Here is a 24069-nt window from a genome sequence, read left to right as displayed (position 1 = left end):
CCCGTGCCGCCGGCCCGCGCGCGCGGGGCCGAACCGGGGGTGGGGAGGGGGAGGGGCCGGGCGCTGCGTGAGGGGACGGCGGGCACCGATCCCACCGATCCCCCCCCACCCCCCGTTCCTCGACGCTTGAGACCTTTTTGTGGGCGTCGAGGGGTGAGAGCCAGGGAAGGGGGGCGGGAGGAAGAGGAGCTGAGGGGACGAGGAAGGGGCCGCCGCGCCACCCTGCAACTGAGGGGGACAAAGCGGCGGGGGGAGGCCCGGCGGGAGGGTGCCCGTGAGGGGAGAGTTTGGCTCCTTCTTCCCCTTCACCCCGCTCGGCTGTGCGAACCCTGCGGGCGGGGAGCGCGGCGCCCCGGCCTCGCTCCGGGGGGCTCCCCCGGCGGCAGACAGCCGCTCGCCCCTCAGCTCGGTGCTGGGGTGCCGGAGCAGAGCCCCGCTCCCGGGCAGCCGGGTCTGGGGGAGCGATAACCCCGTCCAGCCGCCACTAGTGCGCACCTCGAGGGTGGGGATCGGCCATGGTTCTTTTAAAGTATTAAACAAGATCCTTCATAAATCCATAGCATGCAGATTAATTTTTTTTTTTTTTTTTTGCAGTGGCTATAAGGTTTCTCAGCTGCCTAAAATAATTCCAGTAATTAACATGGAATCAGACTGATTTTAAGTAGCGGAGGATCTGATACGACACAGACACGTGGAAGTACATGAACATATCCGTAAGTGGGCAGAGTTAGACTCAAAGCGATGCTCTGCAGAGCATCTCCCATGCCCCGTAGCCGGTGCACTCCGGTCGTGGTGCTGCTGGACTTCTTCATTAACTTGCATCTAGTGCACACCTTGCTGTTTGTACTAACTGTACAATCACAGATACTTTCAGAGTACATAACAGCGATCTCTGTTTAAAAAACATTGCCACTGAAAGGAACGCTTCTTAAGGGCCTACATTATTATTCAAATTGATGCTGAGGATGATGTAAAGAAGGAAGCTGTTCAAAAGCACTTCACTGATCTTTCTACAGCAACTTATATCAGCCTCATTATGCTGTTTATACAAACACAGTAAGATGCCGTCCCATTGGTATTACACGACTAATTGGAACTACTACTTTCAGAAAGAAAAAGTAAGTTTTAAAGGCCAAAATGGAAACCTGGGTTTAATGTGTAATGCAGCGTTCCTTGCTTTACTCTGTTGGAGTTATAATTACAAATCCATTCTAACCTATCCAAGCATTTTGTACACTCTGTTTATCAAGGTATTTAATCAATACAATACTTCTATGTTGCTCTTTTGCTGTCAGGTTTCACAAATAAATACTGTTTTAACGTCATGAAAATAGACTGCATCTGGCATAAACCCACCTGAAATGAATTCTAGGAAGGTTCCAGCCAAGGATAGGGATGGTGAACGCAAGAAGACAATGTGGCAGCTACCGCTTCATTCTTTACAGCCACCCCCGTGTTTCCCTACATAGGTTTGATCCCGTAGGTTTGTGGCATGTGCTAAACTGGAGTCTTTTTCTAGAGTTTGATTAACACAAAACTATGTGATCTTTACTTTTTAATAAACACAAAACACAAGTTTTGAAGACATTTGAGGAGACTGGGAAGTAGGAACAAGTAGAAAACTTTGTGGTAGCTATGCTTCTGTGTCTTCGTAGACCCCGGATTCATCTCTTTTTTCTGTTTTTTTCTGGTTCAGCAATGGGTAAGCCAAGAATGTCAGCAGCGAATATCTCTGCTGTGATTTCCTCTGGAATTTCTTCTTCAGTCAAAGCTGCTGCACCTGGAGAGCAGTAACAACGACACAAAACACACAATAGCAATGTCAATTTCCAGATCAGGAAAATTTATAAGCAGCAGTAAGTGGATGGAATGCTTTTAAAGATGTACAAAGTAATCATGAAGAAGTATTGGTTTACTAGTTTAATGCTTGATGTGTTTGCATCAGGGATCGAATCTGTTTAATCTGCGAGTCTCAACCTTGCAGGAAGTCGCTACCTCAGGAGGGTCAAGGGGCCAAATGCAACTCTGTTGCTTTGATGTGATTTGAGGATCCCAAGGAATCCAGGGATTCCAAAGTTGCTTTGCAGTGCTGGCCAGTTCCCTTCAGGAGCTGCGCCTTCGCTGTGCGCGGCCCCTTGTCAACGGCCCTAACCAGATGCTGTTCTGGACTGGTGTGGACTGGGACATGGATTGTGCAAGAATGTGGCACTCACCATTGATTCCAGTAACAATGGGCAATGCCACTTGGCGGAAATCAGTGCCGTAATTTGCTGTTCTAGGCTGGTGTGGACTGGGACATAAACTGTAGACCAGTGCAGTGGTTATCAGCAGCTCCCTTACAATGGGCATTGCCGCCTGGATGCGATCAACACTGCCATTTGCATATTGTAGGATTCCTTTTTGTCTGTGGACTTTGGCGTGTAAACCTTCCACTGTGTGTCTCTAATTTCCGTTCCAAGCCAGCAGACAAACAGCAATATAATCTTGTCAGGTCCCAGTTATATTTCATTGTCCATTTATTTTCAGATACACCCACGCAATTGCTGTATGGATGAAGGACAATCTGTAGCTCTATGACTATTTTTGCAATCTTGTCTGAGCGTTTTTGACAGCTCTTGGCCTAACAGGGTAATGGGTTTGCAATTGAAATTATTCTGTTTGGGAATTGAAGTGATCCTGCTTCTGCACTGCCTGGAATGTTAATCCTGTACCTGAGGGATCGTAGGTGTCCGGTTCAGACCCTCCTCCCGCAGGCCGCTTGCCCAGCAGGGTGGTCAGACACTGCGCCAGCTCGTCCTCTGTCATATGCTCTCCTGTACACAACAAAGCAACACCGGCCTCTTGGGTTATGGCGTCGTTAGCACAAAAACTAGAAGACAACTCAAACAAGAACCGTGTACAAATGAAACAGGACAGCTTGAAAGAGGATTTGGCTCGATACGCATCGCCAAGGAAAACGCATGATCCCAACACAGGAGAACGTTGATCCTAAGGAAAATTGGTATTGAATATTGCATTTTGGCCAAAAACATTTATCAAAGGGAGAAATTCTGATGCAGATGGCTCTTTAGGCTACATTGCACTTGCAAGGGCTTAAGCTTCTATTCCCACTGAAGAATTCCTGGCACAGGGCAGGCCACAGTCCATGTAGCGCTGCGGCTGTAGCCATTTCCACACAGAGGAGGAAGAGGAAGGTGCAGGAAAGTCTTGATCTAGTGTCTTGGAGTAACCTGGACGTAGCACTTGTTCCAAGTTAGTGGCTGGCTCATGCCCATAAAGTGATGGATCTGTTCTGAAACTGTTCTATCTAATGTATCTATTTACAGATGCTCACACCACTCATGTAAATAATGGACCTTTCTCACCCTGCTTGAATCCTTGGTTTCCAAGCTCTTTGTGGCAAGGAGTTTTACCAGGTGATGTACTGAGTAAAACAGCATTTACCTGTTTTAATGCTTAGCTGCACTTTTACAACAGGAGTAAGACAACAGAAGTTTGTTATTTACCTCTCCATGGCATCGGCCATAAGCATATTTATACACACCTTTATAGTGTTCTCCCTGATTCAGCTGAGCTAAACCATCCCATCTTTTCAGTTTTTCACACATAGATTCATCCCGGGACTGACCAATTTCATCCCTCCTTTCTTGTCCCCCTCTTTTTCAGTTTTACTCTACCTTTCTGGAGACTGTGTGACTGGAAGAGAGAGCGATGGTTCAGATAAGGCTATACTGGAAGAAGGGTACAATTTGCCAAGATCCATACTCACCATGTGACAGACAAGATACCTCAGGCCAGCAGAGATTTCCAGAGCACTGAAAGAAGTGCAGCTGAGACAATAGATGTGATTATTCAATTTAAAATCTTAAGACAGGTGGCTTCACACGCCTGCCCTGGTTACCGAGCTATAGTTCCAGATTAATTTTTTGCTGCAGTGAATACGTTCTGAAATTGAAGGCAGAACTAGCAAGCATAAACCTAATATTAGAAAAGAAATAACTCACCTCTGCACTGAAGCAGCAACAGTAAGTCTCCTCTGTCAATAACTTTGTCTCCATTCTCATTATCATAACCAAGAACCTGAAACGCTCGTTGTATATCTTTCATTGACAAGCCAAATGCAGGTCGATGATTTACATAAAGTTTGATAAAATCCCCTAAATTGATTGTTGTCACTTGTTCTCCAGTATCCACATACTTGCTGAATTTTACTTCATTTATCATTTCTTCAATCTAAAGATCAAGGCAAGACAGATTGTTATATGTTTTCTTTTTTGCAGAGCATCAAGCCAGTTTCCAGTCTCATGAATGCCGACATACCGTAATCATGCACATACTGGTACCACAGATGTCATGGCCATATCTCAGTAATAAGCACTCAGCAGCTGAGGATGGACACGGCTGACTGTTACGTGCTTTCTGTTATGACAATATAAGGTAAAGACGGGGGTAACAGATATGTAGTTATTTTGGATTTCTTCTGTTTTCTTATGACAGGCATTTGGTGACTTTGCAGCTGCTGCCAGTACCTTTGCCACAGCTGTGTCTCCACTCTGGGGACAGTGGGCAGGCAAACCACAAACCAGTAAATATACCACCCCGCTACAGAAGTACACGCATGAAAGACCCAACATAACCAGGCTGCAGACAGTATATGCACACCCTGGCTTTCCCACCCCGATTTGACATGCGCCTGGTGCAGTTCTGCCACTGCACAAGCCAAATCTGAAATTTGCTCCGTGGGGCAGACATCCTGCACAGCTGGAGCACTCGCTCTTCTCTCAGGCAAACGGGCAAGCTCTGGCCAGGCCGGATACTAGTGGTTTTCCTAAAGTCTGGTGCTTCAAGTCAGCCCAGTTGGCAGCTGAGCAGATGTGTGTCCGAAAGGCAGGATCTGCTCCATGTCTTCACCGTACTCGTGCTCCAAGCAGCAGCCCCTTTGGAAATAACACGGGCAGCAGAGAAACGCCGGGAGAATTCCCTGTGCCAACACGTACCAGGCCTGCTACTCCCCGGGAAGGGAAGCTGATGCAAGATCTCCCTGGGGAGGACTTTGCATTCAGCCTTGGGCCTTTGTCCTTGTGTCACAAGTTTTTCCACTGAATGAAGCCCGGGGAAGAGGGAAATCTCAGCCTTATATTTTTCTTGTAGCAAATGTCACACCAGGCAAGAACAGTCATTTTCACTCAGCTCTGGCTGATCTGGGATTAGGTTTTATATCAGCCCCACAGAACTACAAAAGAAAAACACCAATTCCCAAAAGCTTTGCTAGTCAGCCCAAGCTGCCTTTTCTCCCTCCTGCTTTTCCTTTATTAAAACACTCTAGAGAGAGATGAACTTTCTCTCTGCATTTTAATACTGTCCTGCCTGCTTCAAGAAGCAGATTGTAAGTTGCCTGGTTTCACAACAGCTTAGCACCTCTGTTTCCATGCCTGAAACGCTGTTTTCATTTTGATTTGGGGCAGGGTGGGGGTTCACAGTTATTCTTGCAGAGACGTTTCCCAGGGGAATATGTTCTCTCTGTCCCCAAGAGGCGAAAATGTAATAACCCAAGGAAAAGATCTAACAAAGCGCGAGGGGATAACACCACAGCTTGACACAAGGGCAAAGCAGTCCTGGCTCAGATGAACATTTGCTGGTTGCGGGGGCTTCAAAGCAAGTCTGTTAGGTGGTGGCTGTGGCAAAGGTCCTGCCTCCCTTCTGCTCGCTCTCCTGGCAGAGAGTACGCCCGGGCAGATGGGGTGGCACTGACTCACAGCCCCATCTCAGCAGCCTGTGGGGTGCCTGTGCAGTGGCAGAGATGAACGCAGCCTCCCCCGCAGAAAGATGAAGGGAGCACAGCGATGTACTGCTTCCCCTGGGAGAACTCCTTCAGCGTTGAAGGGCTGTAGCTGGTGCAAAGAGGTCGTTATTTAAATCTCCTTGCATCAGATTCAGTAATTTTGTTTTGTATGTGCTTTAATTACCCTTTTGCCAGGTTACAACATTACAAATGAGGTTTGTATACAATACAAACTGCCTTGTGTAGAAACAGCCACAAAAGGGGAAGAAGAGCACCCTTATTAAATCAGTTGTCTTTGTCTGCTGTAAAATTTGAAGCTAAAAAAGCTCTTGAGAAATGTTTGATAGGAAGCTCTACTGCTGCAACCTGAAAGGCAAGCTCAGAGAGAGCTTCTGCAGAGTTTATCAGTTATGAAAGAGCTTTAAGTTCCGTGGGAATAAAAGCTGCTGTCTCCATCTAAAATCATTCTTTCATCAGTCCCAGGCAGAGCAAGAAAAAGAGGCTCTGTCAATGTCCAAATGAGTGACTGCATGGAGCTGGACATTCCCACCCGCGCTGGTAACACACGTAGGATGCTCTGGTTGAGTCTCCGCCTGACCTGGAGGGACCCAGCCTGTGGCCCACCAACACTTGCTGCATGTAAAGCAGCTCAGCCACTAGTAGAAGTCACAGAGAAACCAAAACACATCACTGCCCGCACACAAGGTACTTCAGCCCATGGACTTTGGAAAGATGGGGGCTGCTCCCCTTGGGAGCTGAAGGAAGATCCATTCCTCAACTTTCTCAGTTCACCTTCTGAAGAAACCCACCTCTGCAGTGGTGGCAGAGCACTCAACCTCTCGAAGACCCTGAGGTCATCTTTTGTTGAACACTTCTGAACTAACAGGCTCCAGGTTTGCTCAGCCTGCCCCTGCGGTTGCCCAGCTCTCTTGTGAGGAATCATTACTTTTTGAGGAATTTGCTGCCAGATTCTGACCACTACTATATTGATGCAGACCAGGTTAAATACATTGAAAGCCAGCAAATATACTCTGGAGCCATCCAGCATGGCAGTAGTCAGAATCTGGCCCTCAGGACACTTGGTAAATGCAATCAGTCTTACTCTTTTTTTCTTTTAATAACAACGATAAAAACAACTGGCCAACCTTTTCCTCTGATGGATAAAATCCCATTGCTCTCATTACAGAAGGAATTTCCTCCAAGGGAATATGTGTTGACACCTGTCTGGTCTCCAGTGTATCGATACCATGGCTGCGCAGCTGTGCATAGTAAAAATAGTCTTCCAGTTCCTGCGAGGGATTCAAACAAGGTACCGTAAAGTTCAGTTACCAACAGGCGCAAAAGATAAGACTTCTGTTAAGATTTACTAACGGGCATATCAATGAGATCGCTGTTAAAGGCGAGCTGGACAAAAAAAATAAAGAAATGTCAGGCCTGTATAAATGAATCTTAAACTCCAGCCAGATGTTGCTGGACAGTGTTCACGGTGAGCATAATTACCCTGAAGAATTCGCCTTCTCTGCCACCATCCAGTAGGTTGTAGAATGGGATCAGGCCCTCCCCACCCAGGGAAGCAGCAGCATCCAAGGCACTGGCAGAAACAGAGAAAGAAGGTACAGGAAGGGTTCATGTGAGGAGAGATTTCATGTTTCCCTTTCTAGTCATTCTTCACAGACACTTTCAATAAATAAATAAAATCCCTGGGCCTCAGAATTCAGGAAAGAAAAGCACTGCCTTGAACCATGTACTATTTTATCATTAGCCTGCACTTCTATGGCATATTTCATACCCAGGTTTTACATACAATAGCACAGTGTGGGAATTAATTATTACTGAATGGTCCTCTTGTTTAGTGGAATGAGCACAGGGCTGGGAGCCAGGAGCTTTTCCATGGACTTGAGCTTGGTGTCTGGCATTTAGCTTTTCTGCTTCCTTATAGAGACATTGAGGGAGATGAATTAGCTAGATCAGCATTTTGAACATGCAGAGAGGGCTGGGGCTTGGTGTTTGCAATAAACCACACAAACCTAAGTTCTCTGTTCCTTCATCTAACACATTCTTCCCCAATAACTCAGTGCAATCCATTACTCCACTTCCTCTCCTGTGCCGGGTGACTGTGTCGCAGGTGCAGTCTACATTAAACTGAAAGCTCTGAGTGCCACCTCTTTGTTTCAATTTCATAGGCAGTTGGAACCAAAAGAATCTGTTCGGCTTATGCAGATGAAAAAGGAAACCAAGCTTGGTAGTGCAATCATGGCGTAGCGTTGCCACATAATACCCCACGCCTGGCAGCAAGGCTGCAGCTTTCACGCACACCTCTGTAGTGCTGCTTCCACTGGGTTTTTCTGCAAGCTTCATGCTTTTTTCATAATTAAGTTATCTGGGTATTAAACACAGTGGAGATGCACAAGATGCCAGAAGCAGCAATAAAATGATAATTAGCTCATCAAGAGCTTCGCTCTGAAAACAAATTACATAGAAATTCAATGTTGCCTGGACCCTGGCCAACCATTATAAAGAAGGATCATTTATATTCTATTGCCTTCCTTAAAATGTCGCTTATTCTGACCCCCGACTGCTTAAGCCACACAAAGTGGAAAAGAAAATAAATAAGTCCATTGCTTTCCCACCCAGGTTTCCTTTGTTCTGGCTCATGAAGGTGAGCTGGCCCAGCACCCTTTGGGCTTTCCTCTGAGTGAGCAGTACCTGCAAGAAATGTTTTACGCAGGATCAGCATGTGTCTTAACCACGAAACCTTTGTCCTAGGAAGGTGAGGGGCAACCGTGTTTCACAGGTGCACTCCAAAAGGCAAAAATAGGAGCGAGGGCTAAAAGCCAGCTCTTGTGGGGTTGATTTCCCAGAAACCAGGAGACGTGTTCTGAGCTAGTAGGGTGACATGCAGGATAAAATAAACCAGCCACAGACCAACAAAGACCACGCCACGCTATCTATCTTTTCCAGCTCCAACACAGGATAAGCTCCCTTTCCAGTCCTTGAAGTGCAAAAGTGAAGTTGCTCCACGCTGACCTGGCAGTTTTCAGCTCATTCCCAGCTGCCTGTTCCCTTTCGAAGTACACCGGTGTGTCTACCGGGCGTCTGCAGCCACGCTCGTGAGGGGAGAGCCCTCTGCCCTGCACATGCATTGCGATGACCAGCGTTGGTCCTTGACATGTAAAGAAACCAAAATATATATCCTGCCTTTGCCACGTTACCCGCCTGCCATGTGGGAGCACGCATCTGGCACCGCTGCCCAAGGGAGCTGGCAGAGGAAAATTGCACGCTTGCGGAGAAAGGCGGAAGAAACCTGGCAGGGTTTATCACTGACGCTCCGGGCCAGAGCCTAGAAATCCTCGTTTGCAAAAGCAGCCTTCACTCCTCCAGCCACCCCATTTACTGCAGTCCATTTACTCATGTAAGCAAAGCTTTATAGGATTAAGGTGGCTTGTCCTAAATCCAGTCTTCAAATGCAGGGGGGATTTCCTAGCAAATGCTGGCCTATCCCATTTGAAGAGCAGACACTTTTGTGTCAGCAGTCGCCCCGTACGCTCCTCCTGAAGCCAGTGCCACGCCTCTGATCCCCTGCCTAACCCCGGCAATCCCCCATCACACTGGCCAGGCCCTCACAAGGACCTGAAAATCCTCTGCTCAACTTCTTACCACTTGGGTACCATTTCCCAGACTGGAGTATTTTATAGGTGCTATGGCCACTGCCTGTGAGGTCTGGTGGTTTAATCACCCCTATTGCCTATGTAGCTACATCCCATAGAGGGGAGCAAAGCCCCCCCCAAAATGTGTCCCTCCTGTTTCAGCTGCCATCCCACATAGCTACGTGGGGCCTGACAGGTCATCGCCATCTAGGCTGACCCCACTGCCATGCCACCATCCCCAGGTGTGGCACGTGCCCACCATGCTGAACTGTCAGTAGGTGCTGAACTAAGGCTTTTGGAGAGCCTGTGTAAATGCAGGGCATGAGGCTCCAGTATTAATAAACCCGGTTGCAGGTCAGGTGTCTGGGAGCTGGCAGCCCCTAGGGTTGAGCAGAGATGCTGCCAACCTCGACTCATGCTCCTCTCAGCGAGTGGTGGGTCTCCTGCTTGTATGAGTGCTGGGACCTGTCCTCCACACTGTGACCCCCCCTTGTCAGATGTGGTTTGTTGGCCTGGTCGTGGGCACGGTGTTGTGGAAGGAGAGCAAAGCTGCAGGGTTTTGTCACCTGCCCCCAAAAGGATCTGTGCTCAAGAGAGCCCTGCAAAGAAACACTCCCACGCAGCACCCTGCTGCATTGCCCCATCAGTGCAGCACCACCCTATTCACTGAGATAAGCGCAGAAATAGCTGGGAGACCTGGATTTAACACAAACAGAGACCTTTTAGGACAAAAGCCCCATTCTCAGTGTAGATGCTGGGGAACATTTGCTTCAGCTGTGTTGGCCAAACAGCTGTGGAAAGCCGTAACAAGACTCCTTTCTCCTTCCTGCGGTACTCACTTTAGGTTGACCTCCCATTTCATAACAGTGCAGTCGTTCCCCCCCACTGTGAAGACGTAGCATCCGTCGTAGGAGCTAGCAAGGTCAGAGACACCATCTGGGTGGCAAATGAAAGCTGAGGACTTGTGGGGGTTGCCATCAACAGGCAAAATCTGCAAGCCCACCTGTAAGGAAAGACAGAGCCTGGGAGGGCTGGGGGTCCCACAGGAGGGCTGCACATTGGGGCAGTGCCACATCCTCCTCCTGGGAGTTCGCTCAGCTCTTGAGCGGGACCAGCCTACGCATAGTTTTGTCTACAGCAAAATTCCCCAAGGAACAGGGACCACCATGTCTACACATTGGGGCTCTTGTACAGTTGGGACGGATGGGGCTCCATACCTTGTCCTTTGTAATGTACGCCAGATAGCATTTCTGGGGGTCCGTAGTGTTTGTTGTTGGGAGGATTTGTATCTTCTCCAATGGGGAGCCATAGGTTGGTCCCAAAAGGGTCTTTCTAAAGGCAAACAACATTTTCATCCATTCTAGGGCTCACAAAACATTCTCCCTCTCTGAAAGACTGCCATGCGCAAGGATGGGCAGATATGGGGAGGTGTAGTGGGTGCAAAGGCTTTGTACTACTGGCTGAGAGGACAAGACAGGGTCCCTGGTTAGAACAGACCACACTGGGGCTAAGAGAGGAATTTAATGCTCAGAGATCATTCAGTCCTTGTGCTTTGCTTGTGTGGGCTCCTGCCTCTCTATCTGTTGTCCAACTGTTGTGTCTCAAGTCCAACATGCTGGACAGACTGAAACCCACTCACAGCCACAACCTTACTAGGTAACACGCTAGTGAACGGCAGAGTGGACACAAGGATGGAGCAACCTGAGGGCCCTAGAGTCATCCCAAGATCTGCATCACGGGTGAGCAAACACATGCTCATGGGTGGCAGTAGGGCAGGCATTAGACAGAGGAGAACATAGTCAAGATGGGGCTCCCAGGCAGTGGTAGTCATGGATCTCTCCTCTACCTGCACATTTTGGTTGTCGTGTTGTAGAGCTTCATTTTGTAGCAGTTGTTGGCAGTGAGGATAAAGGACTCGGTGCTGAGCTGTGGGTACCAGGCCAAGCATAGGGGCACAGCAATCTGCTCTACCCGGTCCCTGTGCAAGATCACCAAGCGGTCCTTGCTGCTGCTGTTCAGGTCATATTCAACCTGGAGGGAAGACAAGGAAACACAGCAGCTCCCCCTTGGTCTGCCAGCACCCTGGACCTTGTGAACTAATTGGATCTAGCATCTCTTGCAGCAGCTGGGGCGAGCACCTTGCAGTAGCAGAGCCTCAGCCCTGAACCCTGGGCAGATCTGTCCTGAGACCAGGCTGAGAAACCACAGAGCTGGTGGGAAAGGGTTAGGAGCTGCAGAACCAAAGACTGAACCTCCCTCGATGCTCTTGTCCAGCCCCCTGCTTTAACCACAAAGCTCCACTGCCCTTTAGACTTTCACATTGACCTACCAGCTGCCGGTCCTCCCCAAGGCTCAGGAGCCTGGGCTCGTTGCTGTCTAACTGGACCCCAAAGAGGATGCTCCGGATGGGTTTGTAGTGGGAGTGCAGCCCTGCCAGGTGTTCCCAGCATCTGCTCCCGTTTTGCAGGACTCTCTTGTAAACAGTCACCGAGTATTTCTCATCCTGGAACAACACCACAAAGGTCAACAAGCCACGATCCCTGTGCACATCCCCTGGCTGGCAGCAGACAGATTTGCATGTCCCCTCTGGGCTTAGCTCGGCCCTTTTAGTTTTGTTGAGTCCCACCAGGAGGGTTAGAGTCACAGCCAGGATAAAACACTGGGTCAAGTAGATGTGGGCAGCTGCTCCCAAAGGCAGCACCGCAGTGGTTCTCAGCCTGGCTGGAGCATCCTGGCTGGAGAGCAGTCCCTGCTGTGCTCTCACAGCAGAGAGGCACTAAATTGAGTTCAGTGACTCCTCAGATGCTTCCCACTTCTCTGCCCTGGCACCCAGGCATGAAGGGGGTATCTTTTTCTTTGTACAGATCATCACCAGTTGCTACAACCTCTGTGCCAAACTGCTTCAATACATTTCTACATTCAATTCATTTCTGCACTGAGATGTGGGACCCAGGGAGCAACCCCCTTCGTGGTGCACCAGCCTGGAGGAAATCCCTGTTCCAGCCCTTTCTACAGATGGATGCAGAGCTAAGGCTTGTCACTAAAGTTAGCAATGGGATGCTGCCAGCAGCAGGTCTGTGGAGCGGCTGTGACTGGTGACGTTTTTACAGAGTGACTCTTCAAGCCAGGAAAAGCATTTCAGAGTCACAAAGCCCCAGGGGAGGGACAGCCCTCCACACCACTCACCCTGCCGTGCCTCACAGGATGGCCAGCAATTCCCAGTCCAACAAAACCTGCACCGTGAGCAGTGCATATAAATCACCAAGAGGGAAAAACAAGCTTACAGCAGTTGCAAGGTACTCTGAATTGTGAGAGAAGCTAATATGAGTCACAGGACCTCGCGAGAACTTGAACTCTTTGCAGCTGGACTGAAGGGAAATGGCATCGAGGATGTAAACACTTCCATCAGTAAAACCAGCGGCCAGAAAATAACCTGAAAAACATGCCAGAAAACTCTCACAACACAATCGCTCCTCCCGGGAAGCCCAGTGCTTGGCACGTGGGGAGGGTCATGAGGCCAGGATACCTTCAGGGTCATAGGACAAGCACTGGATGCCGGCCTGGGTGAATATCCTGCTAACGAGGTACTTGGTCTGCTGGTAGTCCCACACCTTCAGCAGCCCGCAGTGGCTCCCCACAGCAACAAGTGCCTGCCGGGGGTGACAGGAGATGGCATTCACAGCTTTCTTCGCCTCTTCCATGACTTTTTCAAAGTTTGTCCTGTCTGTTGCAACATGGAGCACGGTTGCATCAGAGGTTGAAAGGATAAAGTTCCTGTTTAGTGTGAGAGAAACAGAATTTGATGAATCAGACTAGCTGGCTCATGTGCCTCCAAGCTATATTACACATCAGTCTCTTTTTGGCAACTTAGTTGGACGATCACTTCTATTTTGCGATATGCAATATGCAAATACTTCTTGACCTGGAAGGCAGGTGGCACTTTTTATTCATGACCTGGTAAATCTCCACAGGAAGACACTGGAGCCAGTTCCATTTTCTACTTGGGTAGGCAAGCCAGAAGATGAATGACATCTGCGTAGCTTTTGCTGTTTGCAAATCACTGGTGTGTGAGACGGACAAATGAGCAATTGAAGATACTCTGAATGGTCTTTTCATATGTCTCCATGCCACCATTGTCAGTGGCTCCATGTTGACCGCGCTGCCACGGACAAGGTCAGGGGACAGTTTCAGCCCCACGCCGCAGACAGAGCTGCTGCCTGTCTGTTCGCTCAGCCGTGCCGACCGTAATGCAGCAAAGAGGGTCCCGTTGCATAATTGGTGATGTGTAAAGCAGACATCTGAATAATTATGCACATTACAGAACAAATATGTGTGGTTGTCAGTCTGCCTGAGGACTGAGAGTCTGGGCCCAGTTAAAGGGTCAAGAGAGGACCACACAGGAGCTGCACAGACAGATGCGCATGGCTGCATCACACGAGCAGCACGAGTGGGGAAACAGCAGCCTCTTTGCTAGCTGGCCCATGACAGCCATCAGTTTCTGCACGTCTGGCCCGGGCACTGAAGGATGCTCTTGCATGCCTTAGCTGGGCTCTTTAGCCATACCTGATCCCACCAGCCTGGCTAGAAGAGCAGGCTCAAGGTTTCCACTTTAGTTTTCTGCCTTTTGTGCTGCCCAGAGTGGCTGCAAGCAGCAGGAGCTGCAGCAGCAACCCAGGAAGAGGGATGAGACAACAGAGACCGACAGGGAAAACCAAACCGTTCCCCAGGGCGCTGCTCCAGGCTGGAGAGGAATCTGTCCCATATGGCTCTTTGGAAAACACGTGCAGCTAAGGACAGACGTTGCCAGGAGAGCCTTAACAGGAGTGACAGACATATGGTTTGCAGGCTGGTTCGAGCCACAGAACAGCTTCATCTGGCCTGCAGACTTTCTATAAATCCTCAGACACAGCTACATCACACAGAGGGACGGAGAGGGGCTGGAGACCAGGCTGGGGTTGTCCCAAGCTCCAGAGTCCATGTGGTACAACCCAGCACGGATGCCATGACCACTGGGGCAGTCTCTGCACTGCCACTGCCCCGATTAGCTTGACTAGCCATGATAAAATCTAACTGGAAATAGCCATCCACGGGAGGGGTTTAAGGGGGGGGATTAAGGGGCCCAGCAGAAGCTGGAGGCTCGGCATTAGTGTGCCGAGTATGTGACAGAGGAGCTGTGCACCCCGGGACCAGCAGATCATCGCTGTGCCTGTGTTAACACTTCTCATGCCTGTGCCAAGGCATCACATCAAGTTCAGAACTGAAGATGTGCCAGGGGCCACCTGGGTTTTGGTGGCCGCTGGGAGATGCCTGGGGCTGCCCAGGAGACACCCCCCTGCTTGTCTCGGGTGGGCAGGTGGGAGAAATGCCCAAAGTGAAAAATCTGTGGAGAAGGGGTATAAAGGGGCACGTTCCCTCCCTGTCCCTGTCCTGCCCAGAACCCCCGGGTACAGGGTTGGAACTCCAGCCAAGGCAGAAGCCCGCGGGGTAGCTTTCATCTGACCATCTCCCCAGCTTTCAAGCTGCAGGGCAAATGCAGGAAAAGACTTGGGTTTATAAAGGGTCACTCACCTAGTGACAAAGGGCTGGCTGCTGGCGATGCAGGAGTCAGAGCAGGCTAGGGAGGCACCAGGAGGATCAGGAGGGGTTTTGGAGAAGGAGATGGACTGAATGGGACCCACACTGCTGTGGCTGTAGCAGGTGAGGAGCTGCAGCTGCCCGTCGTAGAATTTAACCTGACCTTTCACATCGCCTGTTACTATGCAGCTGCAAGGAAGGGAAAACTTAATCCACACACTGATTGAGAACTCCCAAATATTTCTTGGATAGCATCCTTGGGCAGAAGCAACCTTTTCTCTGCACAAGTGCATGAGAAGAGCCCCATACAGACGTGCAGGGGGAAAGCCCAGGGCTGTGCAGAAACCACCAGGCTTTGCTGTGACCCTGCAGTGTCCCCTGCCCTGTCCCCAAGGCTGCCAAGGCGTTTGGTGGCTGTCTGCTCCCTCTGCCGGCAAAGGCCAGGAGACTGAGCAAGACTCATCCACAATCCTCCGTGACCATGGCAGCACAGTGTCTGAGCTACCCCAGCAGATCAGGGATCACATTAGCAGGAGTTTTAAAAGTTCTTTTTTTTTTTTTTTTTTTTCCCCCCTAGCCAAATTCATTGCTGGAAAAAGCCGGAGCAATGGCTTATAAATCAGCAGCGCTTTCCTGCATTAATTTCCCTGGTCCTCCCACGCTGCCAAGTGACTTACAACTACAACACTTGGCAGTAGCTCATCAACATTAGCTCTGCCATTCCTGTGGCTGAGACATCTGAGGACTATACCTACGGCTACTGAAAACTGCCATCCTGTTACCTCTCAAACACCTTGAGCACAGTAAGGCTGTCCTTCTGCACAGGCACCAGTTTGGTGGCCTTCATGCTGTGCGGCTTGGCCCGCAGTTCCTTGGAGGGGGTGCGGGGACCCACCATGTCCCACACCACCAGCTTCCCAGCCGAGGTGCCCGTCAGAGCTTGCGAGTTGTTAAAATGAAAAACCGACTGGCTGAAGTGTCCCACCATGCTGTTGAAGGTCTGCAGAGAGAGAGGCGAGGCCATGTGTTTGTCCTGGGTGCTGGCTCTTCCCCCCTCAAGCAGAGATGTTCCTGCTTGGTCCTTCTGTGTGACATTCCCTCCCCGTCCCATGGCAGGGCCATCAGAGGCAAGAGCCCCAGGAGAAGGTGCCGTGGGGTGTCTCTAGGAGAGAGCACCCCTCTTGACCTCAGCTCAGGCAATCCTGGCTTGTCCCTTTGGAAGACCAAGGGGGACAGGGTGGGGACATGGCCACTGTTTTTGCTCAAGGGAATGGGAAGGGACAGTGCTGCTGCCAGGAGGAAAGCTGCGGTCCCCTCTGCACTCACCTGGCTGCTCAGGAACGGTGCTCCATACTGCAAACCGGCATCGCCCTGGGGAAAATGGACAAAATGTCCTGGACAGGCATGTCAGCATGTCCCTTCCCCATTGCCTGGGCGCTGGCCCTGTGCTGTGGTGACCAAAGCAGGGCTCCCGGGGCAGAAAGGCTCCAAGACCTTCTAGAGAGCACAAAACACCCTCTCCCTCCCTGGTCTCCTCTCCCAAAAGCTGCTGACCAGCACAAGGCACACAAAGGGCCCGTGGGGAAGCAGGGGTAGGAGAGGCAGAGCATCGCTGCCGCAGCTGGGCCTGACCCCAGTGTGGAAGTGGAGGGAGAGCGATGCTCTGCCCAGACCACCTTCGAGTCTAGTGAGGGCAGGGAGTGGGGAGGGGCGACTGGGTGGTGGGGGGCAGATCTGCAAATCAAGGAGTGACCCCAGTCGTGGGCAGACATCTGGCCCCGCAGCCCCTGCTGCTCACTAGTGTGCAGCCCCCCCGCGCTGCCTCCCAACCCTCTGGGAGCGCGTCTGGCACCAGAAATACCACTTCCCATGTCCCTACTTACCCACAGGTAAAATATCACCTGGGTTTTGCTGTTGCTGACAAACTCATAGGGATTTTGAGGGTTAAAAATTACATAATCCTGAAATTAAAGGGTGAGAATCACATTAATGCCAAACTGAGCAATGCTTTCTGCTTATTCGTTCATGCAAAACATTTACTTTTACCCAAAACCCACTTCAGCACCTGCACTCAACAGAAAACAGAGGCCAAATTCCCTGTGGAACACCAGAGCTGCGCTCTCTCCTCTGCTAGTGGGGACAAGCTGGCGGGGCCGTGGGCTTTTCCTGCTGGTGTCAGGGCGATGGTGAAGGACATCCCACCGGGGTCCCCATGGCTGCTGGGCAGCAGAGGAGCAGCCATAATGGCCCCGAGATGCTCCACTGCATTGGGGTGCAGCAGGGATGGGGTGATCCTGCCTCCCCTCTCCAGCTGCCATCTACCAGCAGCCCTGTACTGGGTGGGGGTACGGGGGGTGCGGGTGAGGATGGGGCTGCCCAATCCAGCCCAATCACGCTCCTCTGTGCCCCTCAGCCGCGGTCACTCACCTGATACCCAAACTCAGGCCTCAGCTCTGTGCTGCACACGGGTTTCTCTGTGGGTGAAGTCCACTTCCAAACACAAACTCTCTGGCAGAGAAGGGAAAACCCAACGGACATTTGTGGTTTTTCTGGGAACTCGGGGGAGCCAGGTGAACCCCATCCCCTCCAGCTGCAGGGGATGATGGGACATAAAAGACTGGAGCAGGATAAACCCAGCATAGCCTGGCAGCAGAGAGCTTTATTTCAGGAAATAGTGCTAGAAATTGCTTCAGTGAAAGTGCATTGGAGTCAGAAGCTTTTACCTCAATTTAAGATCCGTTTTCTCAACTCCACAGCATTCACTTTAATGAAATCCAGGTCTGTCTTCCAATGGCTCAGCAAAAACAAGCCATCACTCTGCAAACCTGCTCTCCCCATCCTAATTTCCACCTCCCCTTCGCTGCACTGGGAAAAAGTTCCAGGGAATCTATCTCACAAGGCTACAAAAGAGGAGATATTTTCTTTACCTGCACTGTACCAGCACTAATGGTTGCCAAATACTTCGCATCCTGGGAAATAGCAATAGCACTGATCCCATCCTCTGGATGACTCCCAAAGATGGTTCTCACCGGTACCCTACGGATCAAAGCCCTCGTGAGCACTCACAGCAGCACAGGGGTTCAACACAAAACCTGTGGCACAGCCCACCCCGGTCTGTGTGGCAGGGAGGGAGTCTGCAAACACTGGTGCTGCCACTGGAGCAGCCAGCACTGCAGCTGATGTTCAACATCCTCTCCATCCCTTCCTCACAAGTAAATGGCTCTGGGAAACAACTCACCAGTGAGGTTTTTAGAAAAGACTACAGCTTGGAGACATGATGTGCTTAATCTGGGGGAGCTCGGGCCCATCTCAGTGTGCTGTGGGTGATACAAGGACAGCGAAGTCCTCGGCTCCATTTTGGCTCCTTTGCTGCTTTATTCCATCCCTGTGTTCTTCCCATTTCACTCTCAGCTGAGACTGGAGTCAGTCCTAAGCAATTTACTGCACACAGGAGGTGTTTGAAGAGGAGGTTCCAGGAGCTTACCCAGAGAAGGAGTCCCACACAATGATCAGAGCATCTGGCCCTCGGTCGGCGGTTGCAACCCAGCGCCTGTCTTCACTCACACACAGGCAAGAAATGACATTCGTATGGCCCTGAGGAAAGAGAAGCAACAAAGTGCTGTGGAGGCACTGCCAGTGCCGTCCAGACCCAGCGATTATTTAAAGCGTTCATCAAACTGCTCTGCTCGTGATCTCCCCTCGTCTCCTCTCCCAAGGGTCCTCCACTCTCATCCCTCCAATCCAACTTTTGCATCCCATTTTCACAGGCAGTTCTGAACCCACCACCCCGTCCTTGTGCCTTGCACTGGCTGCAGCTCCCCAAGCCAAGAAGCAGTGGAGAAGAGGGGGCCATGCTGCACGTGCTGCTCATGGTCACCGCTGCAATCCAACACAAAGGACGTTCCACCAACACATGTTGGGAATTGCAATGGGCGTGCAAGCAAAACAATACACTCCTTTGCATGGGCTGCTCTTCAATTCAGTTATAGGTGATCCCTAAGCACCAGGAAAAGAGATGGAGGAAGAGATTTCAGGAGAAAGGGAGGAGGAGGAAGGAGACATGTGGGTTGAATGCCAGACCTGCAGATGGTACTGCCTGTTCCCCAGGACATCATGGATGACCACCGTGTGGGAGGAGATGTACAGAAGCACCCGGTCCTTCCCGTCCATCAGGCTGTGCACAGCCAGGCTGCTGTTGTAGCCCAACACCCAGGACAGGTTCTGCAGGGAAGAGGCAGCTCCTGGCTCTTAGCAGCCAGGACAAAAAAGCCACAAAAGATCTTTGGGGTGATGGGAGAGAGCTGGGCAGGAGCGCCGGGCACTGTGCCCACTGGTACTCACGAGCGGGTGAAGGCAGGCCTGCCTGTCCTCCTGGAAGAGTGTCCCTGGCGTGGCTGCCCACACCAAACTGGCAGAGCTATTGCGCCCATCGTCCTCCCCGCTCCTCTGCTGCATCTCCTGCTCCCCGTAGCCTGAGCGAGGACTGGAAACAGCCCCCCTGGGCTCAGGCAGTGCTGAGGGAGGTCCAGCACCATCCAGGTGTGTTGTCCCAGCAGTGTCTGCTCCCAGGGCTGTCCCTAAGGCAGTCGTGTCTTGCCTCCCAGCCCAGGTGCTGGGCAGGGTGCCTGCCTTCTCCTTGGCAGCATCCTCTGGTAATCCTTCCTTCCCCTTAGCAGCAGCGAGGGGGTCCTTGGAAAGGGAAAGAGGTTTCGGTGTGCGCTAGCTCCTGGGCTAGTCCACAGCTAGTGGGAAAGCACCCCAGCACATCTCAGATCCAACCTACATCACTTCCAGGGCAGGTATCCAATATCAGGATACTCCTCTGCTCCTAAACCGCCTATGAATTTGTGCCGGGGAAGTTTGCCACCAGTTGTTTCTTCTCTTTCTGCACATCTTGCCTTGCCCTCATTGCACCTCCGCAGCATCCCATGTCTCACACCACCTTCCCAACAGCTCCTATCACCTGGGCTAAGATGCCTGAGTTTCTCCTCCAAAACTAACCTATACATCCTTTGAAGGCAAGAAGTCTGACCTTTTTACTGTCCACCCCCTGACTATTCTCCATGCAAGGGTTATTGATTACTGCAATGGGGTGCATGGTCACAGGCTGGAGAGGGAATGATGGCAAATTGAGGTTAAAACCAGGACAATTGCGTCCTGGAACTGGGGCTGAGATGGCTGCGAAGGGCTCTGCAGCAAGTCCAGCTCTGCTGCCAGCGCCGCTCGCTGTGCTGCCTGGCAAGCAGACAGAAAGTGAGGGTAAAAATCCCACCACCACCTTCCTCAGCCCCTCACCAGACTGTTAATAAATAAATTAAATAGCTCTGGGGTGTCAGAGTTCGCAGCAGCCCCCAGACAGGATTTCCCCAGTCTGGGCATTGGCCGCTTAATCTTGTTCTTGGGATCCACATTAGCTTTTGCCTCTCCCCACGGGGCTACTTGATTTCCTATTGCAATCTCTCATGCAAGACATAAACCTCATTTGGACACCGTTTCTGTTTCTGAGGGAGGTAAGATAATATTTCGTTCAGTGCAGAGACGAGGCTGGGTTCCCTCCTGCTCATGTAACTCTCAGGCAGCTCAAGTGCTCAGCAAGTATTGATGGCTGGACTGAGACTACGCAGAGATGCTGCATCTGTCGAGCCCCACTGGTGGGGTTCCTGCTCTGCCTCCCCAGTGACATCTCGAGAGAAACCCTGGTCCTGGAGCTGGGGGATCTGCTTCCACCAGGACCTGCCCGTGGACCCTGTGTCAGGCAGGGCTTGTGGTGGTGCTGCCCTCACCTGCTTGGGCAGCACGGCTGTCTCCTCAGCTGTCTGTCCATCCTGTGACATCTCCATGGGCTCACTGCTTACTCCTGTTCTTCCTCCAGTTGTCTCCTCTGGTATAACTTCACTTGACCCATCCATCCTCACCCTCCTTCTAGGGAGCTGGGGCAGGGAGATGCTCAGAAATACTCCGCCCCCCCCCCCCGCAGGGTTTGGCTGCACAACCACCTGGAATTTGGCACAGTGGAAGGAAAGGACACCTGTGAAGCTGGAAGACTGGTCCCAGAGCCCCTTTTCAGCTCCAGTAACGCTCCTGCCGAGCGCAAGCAATCCCACACAGCCTCGGTTACTCCAGCTGAGAACAGACTCCCTCTCACTCTGCCTGAACGCTGCGCCGGGCACGGGCATTTCCCCTCCGATGGGGGTTTGCCACAGTCCCCATAAGTAGCAGGGCTACTCCTGGGGGGCAGCTGGTTCATCTCCAGCTTCACGGGTCTGGATTTGAGCCAACACTGGAGCCTTGTGCACAGAAAGTTTTCAGAGGAGTGGGAAGGGGGCCCTGGGAAAAACCCTCCCTCTGGCCTCAGCAGGCAGAATGGGTGCTCAGGGATGGCTGCGACCCCACAGGTCTCACTGGGGTGACCGCAGAATCGTTTCCAAGCCTCCTCCAGGCCTTGGTGCCTCCCCAACTGCCCCAAGAGACCCCCCTGGGGACCCCACCGCTCACCGTCACACCAGTCCCCGCTTCTGTTTGCCTCCGACTGCTGTTCCCAGGCAACGGCTGCACCAACGGCTGCACCGGCCGCCACCAGCGACAGCCCCGAATGCGCCGGGGGGAGAGAGGAGGCTGTACAGGGAGAGAAGGGGGGGCCCTCTTCATCCCCACCAGCTGCCAAGGAGAGGCAGCGCTGACCCACTGCCCAAAGCAGGAACCTGGTGGTGTGGGGAGACGTTCTGCGCTTTGCCCTACCCAAGCCTAAATCCTGCTTGTGGCTGTGACAAAGTCCCTCTTGGCATCGCCAGACCCCTTTGGAACGGAACCCTCGCCCTGTCCGGGGAATGGGACCAGGGTTTTTTACTCAAAGTGTGCCCCCCTCAGGCGTTGTGGACAGCTTCTGCTCCCTTGGCACCCCTGAGCAGGACAAGCAGAATAAAAGCAAGAAAAATCAGCCTCCAACCACTGCCAGGTCCCCCCACCATCCCCAGCTCTCTGCCAGGATGGCACTCGCACAGGGGACCCCAATTTGCAGGGATCACTCCAAGCAATCGCCTCCACCACTGCAGATAATCAGCTCTAAGCACGCCCAATTGTTGACTGCAGCCTTGCTGTTAAGCTCAAATAATAACAATTTCTAAATCTAATTTGTTTTTCCTTCTGCCCAGCAAGAGGCTCGTACCCTGCTGGGAGAGAAAAGGAGTTTTGTTATCAGCTCACATTATCTCCTCGACCTGAAGAGGCTGCTGCGCAGAGGCGGGTTCTCAAAACACGACTGCTCTCAACTCCTCCTCTGTGGTACCAACCAGCTGCTTCAAATCAGGGGAGTTTTATGGCTTCAGGAGCAGGGATTTGGTCCTTAAAGCCATCTCTGCTAGGTGCAGGAAGGCAGCCTTGTTCAGTGCATCAGCACCTGCACGCCAAGCTTGTCCAGATACGGTGCTTTTCTCCCCAGACAGCAGCATCCAGTCCACGTTCCCTGATCATGTAGGATAGCGGGAGTCACCTCTGCTCTCCAGCACAAAAATCCTGTTTATTCTGACAGAGAGCAGCTCCTCTTCTGCTCTGGTCCTACAGTGGAGGTTTGAGTGTGGTCTAAGGAAGAAGCTCAAACCTTACCTGTCCACAGCAGGTTCTGCAACATAATCTGTGTTTATTACACTTGCTGGGATCGTTCAACCCGTTCTAGTCAGGACACCCAACCGGCCGGTCTGTGGATGCAGTAGTTAGGACATAAGGTTGAAGATGCACTTCTACAAGAGCTTCACAGAGCTGAGAGTCCTCTGAAGCATTCAGAGACCCTCCACGCTGAAAGGGAAATGAGCTCCCCGAGAGCAGGAGTTAACCTGGCTGATGGGGCTGGACTGACTGACCCCCTAACCTCGTTTCAAGAGCGGTACAGAAAGCTGGGATTTTCTAGATCATTTCATCCCAGGAGGCACAAATACAAAGGCCTGGAAGGATGCGTCATGGGAGCTTTTCTTCTGGACTGGTATCTAGACCCAGATTAACCTGCAGCTCAGGTAAAAGCAAGCCACAGCCAAGGCCAGCCCCTTGACAGTCTGACATTTCAGCTGCAACTTGATACCCAATTTATCCACATACTTATACCTACATTTTAGTTTATAGGGACAAAAGAGAGGGGCAGCTTGCAGACATAGGTACAGTCACGTTTAGAAACTGCAGCAGCACCTATAATACAGCCGTCCTTTTGCAAAAAAACAAGGCTCCCAAACCCAATGTGTGCATTTAAAAATTCTGGTTTTACACAAATCTATCGACACTCTGGTCCCATGCAGAGACTCAGCCCTCCTACAGAACAACTCCACGGGGAGTAACTACAGCCAGGGACATCACAGTGCTTTCCAGCGGGATTTCACAGGGGATCTGGGAGATGCAGTGGCCTTTGTGGGTCACAGCGCCTGGTGAGGGTCAGCAGTGCAGGCTCAGCCTCACAACTGCTCTGGCAAAGCGGGACAGGATGCGCATGCAACAGAGTCCCAAAATGCCTCCCCTTCTGTTATCCTTCAAGAAAAGAGATGAGGCACCACAGTGCCATGTTTCAGCCCTTTGAAAATTACTTGAAAGATCAGGGTGAGCCTGTTTTTGATGGGGATTATCTAGATACGATCTGATCCAAGGAACGCTGCCACGGGCTGCTGCAGCAACGCTTCCTCCCTAGCGCCGTGAAGCCTGCAGGAATCACCCAGCAAGGAGCTTTGCTTTGAAGCTTTATGGTTTCACTGAGAATCTGCTCTGTTGGACTGTAGGCTGAAACACAAACACTTGAAATATCAAAAGAGTAAACCTACTCAATTTACCACAGAGCCCTGGGTGAGTGATTTAAAAGTCTGGGGGCTTAGACTGCTTTTTCAGTCTAATTTCAGGTCTGGTTAATAACAATTATAACAAAATTGCTCATTACGTGTGATGCGTTACTTATGTCACAACCTGGTTATGAAGCAGTCAAAGACTTGCACCTTACCGGGGCTTCAGCTCTGGAAGGTCAGGGGTCATGATTTTGTTTCTGTGCAGATCTGTGTTTAACCCACCCAACCTGGCTCACAATTATTGCCCAAAATA

The 24069-nt window shown here is 51.2% G+C and overlaps 1 protein-coding gene and 2 long non-coding RNA genes across 7 annotated transcripts; 2 read left to right on the top strand and 1 right to left on the bottom strand.

The window, feature by feature from the left end:
* Positions 1-55: 55 nt before the first annotated feature.
* Positions 56-3819, top strand: LOC141951058 (uncharacterized). Its single transcript, XR_012631263.1, has 3 exons — positions 56-153; positions 595-713; positions 3667-3819. It is a non-coding gene; the product is annotated as an uncharacterized LOC141951058 (long non-coding RNA).
* On the bottom strand, positions 1549-24069 carry CFAP251 (cilia and flagella associated protein 251). 5 transcript variants are annotated; one of them, XM_074886808.1, is made up of 23 exons: positions 22207-24069; positions 20787-20999; positions 19345-19692; positions 19084-19224; positions 18488-18597; positions 17931-18039; positions 17431-17511; positions 16887-16964; positions 16330-16374; positions 15786-16003; positions 14998-15192; positions 12956-13203; positions 12714-12862; positions 11759-11932; positions 11276-11460; positions 10647-10761; positions 10269-10432; positions 7283-7373; positions 6928-7071; positions 4321-4419; positions 4005-4233; positions 2712-2813; positions 1549-1780 (listed from the first exon to the last, which is right to left on the bottom strand). In XM_074886808.1, the coding sequence occupies exons 2-23, from the start codon at positions 20910-20912 to the stop codon at positions 1665-1667; spliced, it is 3267 nt and encodes a 1088-aa protein (XP_074742909.1). In that variant the 5' UTR covers positions 20913-20999; positions 22207-24069; the 3' UTR covers positions 1549-1664. The 5 variants fall into 5 exon arrangements, 3 of the variants coding, with proteins under 3 accessions (XP_074742909.1, XP_074742908.1, XP_074742910.1); XM_074886807.1 differs by lacking the exon at positions 4321-4419 and having other exon boundaries at positions 20787-24069; XR_012631260.1 differs by lacking the exons at positions 1549-1780; positions 2712-2813; positions 4005-4233; positions 4321-4419 and having other exon boundaries at positions 7033-7071; positions 10647-10757; positions 20787-24069.
* On the top strand, positions 3837-12707 carry LOC141951057 (uncharacterized). Its single transcript, XR_012631262.1, has 5 exons — positions 3837-4025; positions 4281-4437; positions 6969-7091; positions 8744-9194; positions 12294-12707. It is a non-coding gene; the product is annotated as an uncharacterized LOC141951057 (long non-coding RNA).

Source organism: Strix uralensis, chromosome 17, assembly GCF_047716275.1.
Source record: "Strix uralensis isolate ZFMK-TIS-50842 chromosome 17, bStrUra1, whole genome shotgun sequence".
NCBI classification, from domain to species: domain Eukaryota; kingdom Metazoa; phylum Chordata; class Aves; order Strigiformes; family Strigidae; genus Strix; species Strix uralensis.
Note: the sequence above shows the minus strand (reverse complement) of the source record. Positions and strands in the feature narration are given on the sequence as shown.